Here is an 11575-nt window from a genome sequence, read left to right on the forward strand (position 1 = left end):
AATAAGCTTACTTTGAGCCATCATTTCTGTTATAAAATTTTATACTCTGAAAAACTCTAGTGAATCCTTAAGTCCAAGCTAGAGATATAATGTGGAGCTGCGCTGACCAGCACAGCAACCACGGGCCACGTGTGGAAACAGATGTGAAAGGGGGCTGGTTTAAATTGAGATGTGCTGTAAATATAAAATGCATAGCAGTTACAAACTAGTGCAAAGAAGAATGCAAACGATTTCATTATTGATTTTTAATATCATAATGAGATGATATTTTGGATCTATTAAAGAAAACATATTATTAAAATTAATTTCACTTATTTAATTTTTTACAGTGCAGCTGCTAGAGGATTTACAAGTACATATGTGTCTAGTGCTCGTGGATCACTTTATTTCTCTCAGTGCTGATCTAAGACACGAATGTCAATTTGATGGGAGTAGATCTTACAAAACCATTAGTTAAATCTTAGCTGGTCTAAATTCTGACCTCTAACCCTAACAAAAAGGATAAAAAAGAGCAGTTACCTTGGCTATTGTGTAAGGGCTATGTGAAACCTTAGAAAAAGTAAGTTGGAACCCAAGTACATAAAACTTCAGCACATAAAAAGGAACAAATCTTACTAAAAAAAATAATGTAATCAGAATATACCTGATCAAATCTAATAAATCTAATTATAATTGAAAACCTTGTTTAAAAATACCTTATGATGTATAATTTTAAAACCTATGGAGATAAAAATTAACTGAAAAACTATTTAAAATGAAAGAATTCAGACTGATGGTTAGTTTCAAACTCAACAGTTTCCACCTTACATATTCTGTCAGTCACGAGCAAAAACATAATTTTAGAAAGGATTCCATTCACAATATCTTTATAAAACATAAGCTATCTAAAGAACAAATCATTAAAATGGATAGAATTTATTTAAGAAAACTCTCTCCAGCACATAAAACAAAAACTAATAAACGGAGCGTAAAACTAAGCTTAAACGACTCAGTATAAGATATCAGTTCTCTCAATACAAATTTATAAAATTAACACAATATCAATAAATATTCCAACACATTAACTTTATTCAATGATACACTCATTAGTTCAAGTGGAAAAATAAGCATGAAAGTAGCCAGAAAAAAAAAATTAGAGGAAATAACAGTGATTAATTGTAACAAAGGAATTTGTTACAAGGGGCCAAAACAGACCAAAATATAGAAGAGAGGGAGAGGCGAAGAGGGGAGAGGCTGACTCCAACCGTGACTCAACCATGCGTGTAAATTTAGCATGTAAAAGAAACACCTCAGATCAGTGAGGGGAGAACAGATGATAAAGCATATGGTTATCATGCCAGATAGAGAATAAATTGAGAAAAAAATAAAACTAGACCCCTAGCTCACATCTCACGACAAAATAAATCCCATAGGTATTACATGTATAACTGTTTAAAGGTGGAATCTAAAAGTGCTAATACTAGAAGAAGAACATAAGTGAAAAATTATCATTATCTTGACATAAGAAACATGACATTAAGCCAGAAATTTTAAGGAAGAAACTGAAAGATCATACTTTACAAAAACTAAGCAGGTACAGGAGAAAACATCAAAAAAGGGAAAAGATGAACTATTAACAGGGAAAACAGCTACTGTCAGGGGCATGTGATAAGCTCTTAAAATTCAATACAAGACAATCTTCACAAAGGAACTTACAATGCATAAACAATTCAGACAAAAATAAAAATAACTACTAAAACCAATCAGGATGCATTCCATCTTATAAGTACAGCAATGTAAACTTAGAGTTTTTTTTCTGCACTGTATATTCAAAAGGATAAAGAAGACTATCCAGTGGTGGGGAAGGAGTAGCGGGGTAGGACCTCTGGTTTATTTTCAGCGAGGGCATAAACGTGAATAATCTTTTAGCATTTTTTTTGCCATTATAAAAAAAATTAAAAAGATACATACTTTTGCCCCAGAAATCCCTTTTCTCAAAGAATTTTCAAAGAGATAATCAGAAAAGTGTACAAAGATATATAAAGATGCCTATTCAAAAGTGTTTTGTTTTTTTTTTGAAAATACACACTGGAAATGACCTACATGCCTACCCACAGAGGATTCCTTAGTTAATTATTATACAATAACATCTATAATGCTAAGCTGCCATAAAATACATGATCTACGCATTCAACAAATAATTACTGAGGCCCTACTAAGTGCCAGGCAGTGCTCTAGGCACGGAGGATTTAATTAGTGACAGTAGATAAAAAAATTTCTTTCCACTGGTGAAGGTGGTCGAAACTACAAACTTTCAGCAACCTAGATGTCCATCCACAGATGAATGGATGAAGAACTTGTGGCACATATATAATGGAATATTACTCAGCCATAAAAAGGAACACGTTTGAGTCAGTTGAACTGAGGTGGATGAACACAGAACCTGTTATACAGAATGAAGTATTCTTTCATTCATGAGTCATGATTCATGTTGCTGTTTGAGGGGCTTTCCTGGTGGCTGAGAGAGTAAAAAAATCTGCCAGCAATGTGGGACACCTGGGTCCGATCCCTTGGTCGGGAAGATCCCCTGGAGAAGGGAATGGCAACCCACTCCAGCATTCTTGCCTGGAGCATCCCATGGACAGAGGCGCCTGGGGGGCCGCATTACAGTCCATGGGGTCGCAGAGTCAGACGACAGAGCAGTTTACACGCTCACGTCCACGCTGTGGTACGGCAGAAACCAACACGACATTGGAAAACAATTCTTCTCCAACTAAAAATACATAAAATAACTTTCTTAAGTACAGAATTCAAATTAGAAGCTAAATTCTGAAGATGTCATCACAGCATGGTAACTATAGCTAACAACTGTTCTATATATTTGAAGTTACTAAGAGAGTAGATTTTAAACGTTCTTATCACCACAGAAGACATCTGTAACTATGTGAGGTGATGAATATTAACTAAGATTTTTGTGGTAATCATTTTGCAATACAGTATATACAAATATGTTGCACACAAATTATGTATAATCTTATCTCAATAAAACTAGAAAAATTAAAGTTTAAAATCCCATCCTTTCTGGAAGAAAGCATTAGTTGCTCAGTCGTGTCTGACTCTTTGTGGTGACCCCAGGGACTGTAGCCCGCCAGGCTCCTCTGTCCAAGGAATTCTCCAGCCAAGAATACTGGAGTGGGCAGCCATACCCTTCTCCATGAGATCGTCCCAACTCAGGAATTGAACCCGGGTCTCCTGCACCGCACACAGATTCTTCACTATCTGAGCCACTGGGGAAGCCTTTATGGAGTTTACATAAATTATATTTATAGACAAGGATGTCTATGAAATACTAAGTGGGGAAAAAAAAGATTAAGAATAATGTAGGCTCTGATCTGAGTTTTCTTAAGAAATAAATATATTTCTCTTCTGGAAAATTGTTGGAATGGATATCTATTAAATGATAATGTATATATTAAGTGGTTATATTTAGATGGCTTAGTTTGGGGTGATTTTTACTGTCTTCTTGACATCTCTGCAGTATGAGTTTTTTTCCAACGAGCAGCTGTTACTTATACAATCAAGAGACCAAAACTAAGCTCTGTCATTAAAAATAAAGTTCAGAGTTAACTGTTCATCTGACAAAAGGATACAGCAGTGAAAAGATAACACAAAAAATCGCTCCCTTTTCAATGGTCAGGTTCCAAGCAGGAGGGTACCAAGTAGGGCTGATTATCAGGCATCTGTAGGTCATCTCATCTTTATTTAGGTCACAAGATTCATTTAAGTCAATCCTACTATGCCCTAGGCAATATCCTCAGTATATCAGTAAACAAAACAGACAAAAGATCCCTGCCTTTAGGGAGCTTACTACCCAGAGGATAAGAACATTGAAAGATGTGGGTTCCAGGGAGTAGTAAAGAATGAATCTGTTGCCTTTACAACATTTACACTGTAATGAAATCATGTGATTAGAAATTCAATATAGCAGCAAATATTTCACTAACTTCAAAAGCACAGTCTTTATCTACGCAAACTTTCCTTAAGCCTGTAAGGTAGGTATGAACGATTCAGTTCTCATTGTTTTTGAAATTATATAAGTGAAATAAAATAATAATGCACTATAGATGAAAAAGGCTAAAATAATATAATTTTGCCACACTTAATACTTTGCCAGGATTACACTAGGCAAAATAACATGTTTTGGGAATTCCCAAATATTGACCACATGAAGCATCACTATACTCACATACCTGCTCTGTGAAAGAATGTCATGTCAGTTATAAATCTATAACTTATTTTCATGATTACTTTGGGGAATCCTTCATTCCCTATACCTTTCTAACCCACCATCCAATTGGCTGGCACACAGCAGGTGCATTAATACATGTTTGTTAAAGGAAGAAAGGATCTTAGTCTTCTTTTACCTGGACAAATGAAACAGCCTCCTAAAATTTTCTTCTTAGCAATTTTTATACAAATTACCTCCATGCTCCTTTTGTTACATTTTAAGCAAATAAAATGCAGTATTTTTTATAATTACAAACATTTTAAAGGTGCCATTTACACAGGCCAGTTTAGGAAAACAATCCTGAGGACAACTTCTAAATTTATCACTTAGTACACATTTTACATAGTCAAATGAATGCCTTACATTTTAGCATCATAATATTCAACAGTATAAAACACAAACCACTGGATTGCTTTCTTGTTGTTCAATCGCTAAGTCAAGTCTGACTCTTTGTGATCCTACTGGATAGTACGTGGTGTGTGTTTTTTGTTTTTTTTTTTTTTTTTGGTGTGCATTTCCTTAGTTTTGAATAATGGTCATTATTTTGTAAATCATGAGCTCTAGAACACCTCTTTTAATCAAGCAAAAGCCTTTGACAATCTGACAATGACAATGCCTGTCAGCTGCCTATCCAATAACAATTCTTCCTTTTTTCTTTTAATAATAAAACACTAAATGCCAGCTAGAAAACTCCAGCTTTCCTTGCAGAAGCGAGCCAATGCAAAATAACCGTTAGCCTTTGTGTGGGACTTCCAAGAAAACCCTTTGGTCTCACATGCGTCTTCATTTTTCTTCTGACCTGGAATTCCTATACAATGGCTGGAATGCCAGCAGCCACACTATGACTTTAAGGAAGTTATACACTTAGATGATGAGGCAGAAAGGCGTAAGGAGCCCATGTCCCTTATGACTTTATTTGGTGGGCACAGGTGACCTGGACTGTCTTCATGCTAGTTTTATAGCACCCAAAAAATTCTGTTTTGTGTAGACCACTGTTATTTCAGTCCCTGTTTCTAGGATTTTTAATGCTGTATTTAGAGGCTTATTTGATTTAGCTGGAGTAAAAGTAAAGGGGCATATGATTCTTAGTCTTCTGCATCATTTAGCCTTGCTTTCTGGCAAACTTATCTACCAGGGTTTCAACTATTATCTCTGAACCAGAGATTCCGATTTGCTTTTCCCCACATCTAATCTCTCAGTTTCAAAGTATCTCAAAACATGTCCATTTGGATGTCCCTCAATTACTTCAGAATTTGAATTTATGTCTTCTCTTACTATACTGAAATGCCTCCTTAATTTCCTTATCTTTTAATATCTTTTCCCAATCAATCAGGTTCAAGACTGTAAAGCAGAGATCCTTAAAAGGTGCTTCACCTACACCTGAATATCCCAGCAGGTCGTGAAGAATGAAGTCCCATGGCAGATCTACTGAACAGATCTTCATGGGGTAGCTCAAGAAACAGTAGTCTTAATGAGATACCTGGGATCTTGTAAACATTAAAGTCTGAAGTTACTGCTTGATAATCTCCTTTTATTTTAATGTGGTTTTTCGTGGTATATTCACTATATCACATTGTCCTATGACATGACCTTAGTCACCTCATTTCCTACTATGTTCCCCCTCTCCCCCCACACGCCCGCCATCCCGTTCCTCCAACACTCCTTACTCTCTCCTGCCTTGGGGCCTCTGCCTGGAACTTCTCCCCCCAGATTCCCAGCAGGCTTAATTCACCTCCTTCTCATCGACTTTTCCATGAGGCTAGCTTAACCAACCCATTTAAAGTTGCAATCCATCCACCAACCTTACGCATCTTGCCTTCTCTTTATTTGTCCTATAGCACTGATCACATAACAAAGTCTATAACTTGCTAACTTTCTGTGTTTGCTCTGTCTCTTGCCTCAGTAAAATGTTAGCCCCTTCGGGGCAGGGCTTTTTCTATTCTGTTTGCTCACTGATTTATTTCAGATATGGTACTTGAAATTTCTTGAAATTTTAAGAATGGTACTTACGGGAGTTCAATAGATTATCTGTTAAACAAGATAATGATTTGTTGAGAAATAGCTCTAATTCCTCCCTTTCCAGTCTCACTGCTCCACTCCAATACTAATCCTGGTCTTTGTCATTTTTAGACCTTAAAACACACACACACTAGTCTATTTACATTTCCTACAAACCATCCAACATACTTTGGGGATGTCACTTCCCTACAGTGATTTGGCACCTAACTGGCCCTTTTGGAGGTATTTTACTTTGACCTCATGCTTGAATGAGAACTGGATTAGAAGAACTCTAAAATCCTTTAAAAATATTTGATTCAAACTCCAAATGACTCATCCTGGTATTTAAAATACTCTATAATCTAGAAGCATTTATTTACCCAAATTTATGTGCCATTCCTTCTCAGTGTCCCTCCGTCCCCGGCCAGTTTAAGAACTCTCAAGTAAGCCACAGTCATGCTCAGCACTTTTTCAGTTGGTCACTCTAACCTCAGTGCCTGACTACTGAAAGAGACGGCATTGTCTTACAACCCTGGTACTCACACTGTGACCTGCAGATCATCACCCAGCATCACCCGCGAGCTCGCCAGAAATGCATCTCCAGCCCTACTCTTCTAGAAGCTGCATCTAACAATATCCCCAGGTGATGGGTGCGCGCCTTAAAGTTTAAGAAGCATTGCGTGAGGACTCATTTCAAATTATTCCTCAAGGAATGTTTCCTCGCAGGCTTCAGGTTCTTATGTCTGATCTTTCATGGCTCTTTGCTATCCATAGCAAGCACTGTTCAATTAATAACATCCCCCACAGCAAGCACACTGTTCAATTAATAACATCCCCTCCTAGACTATTTCTTATTTCGTGGCCGTTCTTTCTCCTCGATTTGGTTGTAAATAACCTGCACACAGAGCAGCCATGCATCTGGCCAATCTGGACGCAGGGAACAGAAACCCATTCAAATGGCTTAAAATAAAAATAAGAGCCGGTTCTAAGGCTACTTGTTGAATTGGGACAAAAAGAGAAAGGGGGTAGGGGGGTGGAGGGGAGGTGCTCTAGAGTCGGGGGAGGTGTGCTAGGGATGGGCCACCCTCTCTCAGCATCTGGGTCTCTCTGCGTCATTCTTCCCTTCCAGGCCATTCTCTCCTATCCTTCTGTGTTCACGTGCACACTTTCTGCTTCCTCATACCAGCAGCATCTGCACAACCTAAGACAGCCAGCCATTCACCCCTCCACCAGCCGATTCTCCTCTGCCCACTTCTGCTTCAGCCTTCACTCTAAGTCTCCAAGCCCAGCTCTTCCCATGGGAGGGATGATCACCACAAAGCCTTGGCTTTTTGAGCCAAAGCCCAAGGTTACGAGTGCTGAGCCACCTCTGGATTATCTGCTGTTTGTCAGAAGCCCACCCTGGTCCAACCCGCTGAAGCCAAGGAGGCTGCAGTTCAGAACAATGCCAGCAGGCAGCAGGAGCTGTCAAAAGAGACTATTCTTTAGGAGAGAAAAGTGTAGGTGGAGCAGGCAATGAGCCACATCGCCAGCCCACCGTGTCATCATTGATGCCCTCACCATGGTCCCAAGCAAAATGCTGAGCACATAATAAACTGAACCAACCAATATGGGGGAAGGGTCATTCACCGACAGCCACTACGCCTCTGACAATGTGCCAAGCACCTCCATCACTTGGGACACGGTTTCATGAACTATCAGGTGGGACCATCTTCACCAACCTTCACAACCTTATAGCGCTGTAGGGTCCTATAGGGTAATCTCTGCAAAAATGCCTTGAAAAATATACATGTCAATCAAAAACAATACTGTTGCCTCTCAGATAAAATCCTCTCACATGGTAGAAGTTTCACATAGTTTTCTGGTCCTTTCTCTCTTCCCATTTCACACGATATGGCATCCAGCAACTGCTATTATTTGAAAGTGCAATCCCAACTATTACCACTGTATTTTCATACCTTCATGGCTCACTCAAATGATGATTAAGAAAATTCATTCATTATGATCAAAAAGACAACAAATAACTACTGTTGGTGAAGGTGATTGTTGGGCGGAAATGTAAACTTATGCAGCCACTACTGAATATAGTACAGAGGTTCTTCAAAAAATTAAAAATAGAGCTACCATATGATCCAGCAATTTCACTCCTAAGTATTTATCCAAAGAAAACAAAAACACTAATTAGAAAAGATGAACGTATCACTGTGTTCATTTGAGCAATTTTTATAATAGCCAAGATATGGAAGCGACCTCAGTGCAATCAATAGATGAATGAATAAAGACGATGCAGGGTGTGTGCATGTATATGTATGTGTATGTATATATATGAATATTACTCAGTCATTAAAAAAAAGAATGAAATCTTGCCATTTATGACAACATTGGTGGATCTAGAGGGTATTATGCTAAGTGAAATAAGTCAGGGAAAGACAAGTGCTGCATGATTTCACCTATACGTGGAATCTATAAAACAAGTGAACAAACATAACAAAAGAGAAACAATGTCATATATACACAGAACGAACAGGTGGTTGCCAGTGGGAATTGGTGTGGGGAGGGTAGAGAAGTAGGTGAGGAGGATTAAAAGGGACAAACTTTCAGTTGCAAAATACACGTGAGTCTTGTATATGAAATGTACAGTGAGGCAAATATAGTCAATAATTATGCAATAACTTTGTATGTGGACAGAGGGTAACTAAACATTATGCAGATCGTTTTGAAATGTTTAGAAATATCGAATCATTATGTTCTGTAACAGAAACTAACATACTCTTATAGGTTAATTATACTTCAAACAAACTCAGAAAGATCAGATTGGTGGTTACCAGAGGTGCGGTGTGAGGGAGAGGGTGAAGGCAATCAAAAAATACAAACATCCAGTTATAAGATAAATAAATACTAGGGATGTAATGTACCACATGATAAATATAATTATGTTCATATATGAAATGTTAGAAGAGTAAGTCTCAACAATTCTCATTATAAGGAAAAATTTTTTTTTCTGTTTCTTTAATTTTGTATCTATATGATTTGATGAATGTTGACCAAACTTAATATGGTAATTTTACATGATGTATGGAAGTCAAATCATTATGTCATATGTCATAATGCCATGTCAATTATAGCTCAATAAAACTGGAAGAAAAAATAAGAGAAAAAGAAAATTCATTTCACTCAGAAGTATAAAAAAAGAATGTACATTTTTTTTCACTGTGTACATTTAAAGACAGTGTACATCTAAAAGGTGCCCTGTATATTTTTATTATATTACAAATGACAATAAGTATGTATGAAATTCCTAAGCAGGACACAGGTTTTCTGACTCTTGTGTGGCCTTCTCCCCAGAGACGTGCCACTGACAATTTCCAAAGCGCTGTAATCAGAAAATCAGAGCTATGAGAGCCCCACTCTTTGTGACCCCATATACTGTGGTCCTCCAGGCTCCTCTGTCCATGAAGTTCTCTGGGCAAGAATACTGCAGAGGGTAGCCATTCCCTTCTCCATGAGATCTTCCTGACCTAGGGACTAAACCCAGGTCTCCTGCATTGCAGGCAGATTCTTTACTATCAGAGCCACCTTGGAAGCCCATTAGAGCCCAGAGGCCCCATTTTTAAAATCAAGGCTCAGAGGTGGAAAAATAATAAAACGGCCCTCAAACCCCTGCAATCCAATTCTCCTAACTTCTATAGCTTTTCTCCTAAAATCATTTTAGCAGTTGCCAAACATTAAAGGGTGGAAGGGGTGGGGGTGAAGGATGGACACCAGTGACCACAGCCAAGTTCTCAAAAACAAGTTATGAGAACGTGAGCCACCCTTGGCAGGATTCAAGTATGGGTTTATGGCAGAGAAAAACAAAAGAAAACAAAGCTCACGATCTGTACAGTCTTGGCTTCACCATGAACAAAACAAAAAAATATTTACCAACTGACGGCCATATGCTGGGCAGGATGCTGAGGGCTCCTCAGCGGAGGAAGACTCTCAGCCCTCCAAAAGTGTATTTGCCTTTACCCTCGGGCATCTGTTGCTTATTGCTGACATTCAACAGCTGGCCCTGGGTGGAGCAAAGAAAATAGCTTCCACCTTGCTAAAAAGTCAACTCAGCTGGCCAAAGTGCAGGTATCAGGTAATCGGAAACACGAAAACAAAACCGCGGAATGGAGCTGGGTGAGACACCGCTGCAAGAGACAGAACTGCAGAGACTGTAATGCACAGCGCCCGCTGAGCGCCCAACCCCAATCAAGGCTCCTCCCGCTCCGAGTGGCGAGGGGCTGCGGATCTACCGATCCTGCATCCTGCGAAAGGCAATTTCAGCTCTCGGGGTGTCGTGATGTGGGGGCTGCACAAAGGTGGGCGGCGGGTTGGGGATCTGCAGCCCTAGAATGGAGAAGCCGAGTGGAGACCTAGAGGTCTGTGCGCCAGTGGGGAGGGAGGCGGGCAGGGCGAGAGCGCAGAGACCGAACAGTCACGCTGCGGCGTGAAAAGAGCCGTGGGCATCCCACCCAGGACACCAATCTCGGGGCTCTGCAGCCGCGAAGGGGTCCGCGAGGGCGCCGAAGACAGAGCAGGGAGAAGGGTTCGCCAGGGACCAGGCACAACAGCCAGACATTCCTGGGGGAAGGGGTGGGACGGGCATCTCTTTCCCGACAGACACAGACACACACTCACACCGCCCCACTCCCGGCTGGCTCCGAGTCGCCTCCGCGCGCGCTCCGCACCCAGCCCGGCGCTGCGGCGGCCACTTACCCTCGGCGCGGGACCGGATCTCCGACACGGTCCTCCGCATGGTGGGCATCGCAGCCGCCGCCGCAGGTGGGTCCTTAAGCCAGACCCTGCACCTGTCACGGCGCCGCGCGGGCGGGGGATCCGGCTTCCCTGCGCCGAGCGCTCAGCAGCCGCGCGGGCCCTGCCGGCCACCCAGGGCAGCGCCTCTGCCCCGAGAGGCCCTCGCACACCTGCGGAAGGAGGAAGAGACCACGAAGGTGGAGTGTCCGCAGAGCCGAGCGAGATCTGCCCGCAGCCGCGCTGGGGGCGGCTCGGCGAGGGGCGGAGCTCGGGCCCCAGCGCGGGCGCCGGGGGAGGGGTCGTCGGGGCGCGCGCTCACTCGCTCCCGCGGCGGCGCGGCGGGGAAGGCGGGAGAGGGGCCGGGTGAGAGCGGGCGGAGCCTCCCGTCGCCCCGCCCCGCTTTGGACTGTACCACCTGCGGGGGGGACGGACCGGGGAGCTGCTGGCTTACTCCACCCCGGGCGCCCTCTTTCCACCCCGTGACTTCGGCTCTTCCTGTCCTTCCTCAATAGCTTTCAGATTTTTCCA

The 11575-nt window shown here is 41.4% G+C and overlaps 1 protein-coding gene across 3 annotated transcripts in view; it reads right to left on the reverse strand.

Annotated features, from left to right (window-relative positions):
• ATP8A1 (ATPase phospholipid transporting 8A1) overlaps positions 1-11261 on the reverse strand; it is a 226199-nt gene extending 214938 nt beyond the window's left edge. The window contains exon 1 of one of the 3 annotated variants that reach the window (XM_061164668.1): positions 11009-11261. In XM_061164668.1, the coding sequence (XP_061020651.1) occupies positions 11009-11057 (49 nt within the window). In that variant the 5' untranslated portion in view covers positions 11058-11261. The remainder of the gene's footprint in view (positions 1-11008) is intronic. The other 2 variants (XM_061164664.1, XM_061164663.1) reach the window with 2 other exon arrangements.
• Positions 11262-11575: the final 314 nt, after the last annotated feature.

The sequence above is a fragment of the Dama dama genome, chromosome 17, assembly GCF_033118175.1.
Source record: "Dama dama isolate Ldn47 chromosome 17, ASM3311817v1, whole genome shotgun sequence".
NCBI classification, from domain to species: Eukaryota; Metazoa; Chordata; class Mammalia; order Artiodactyla; family Cervidae; genus Dama; species Dama dama.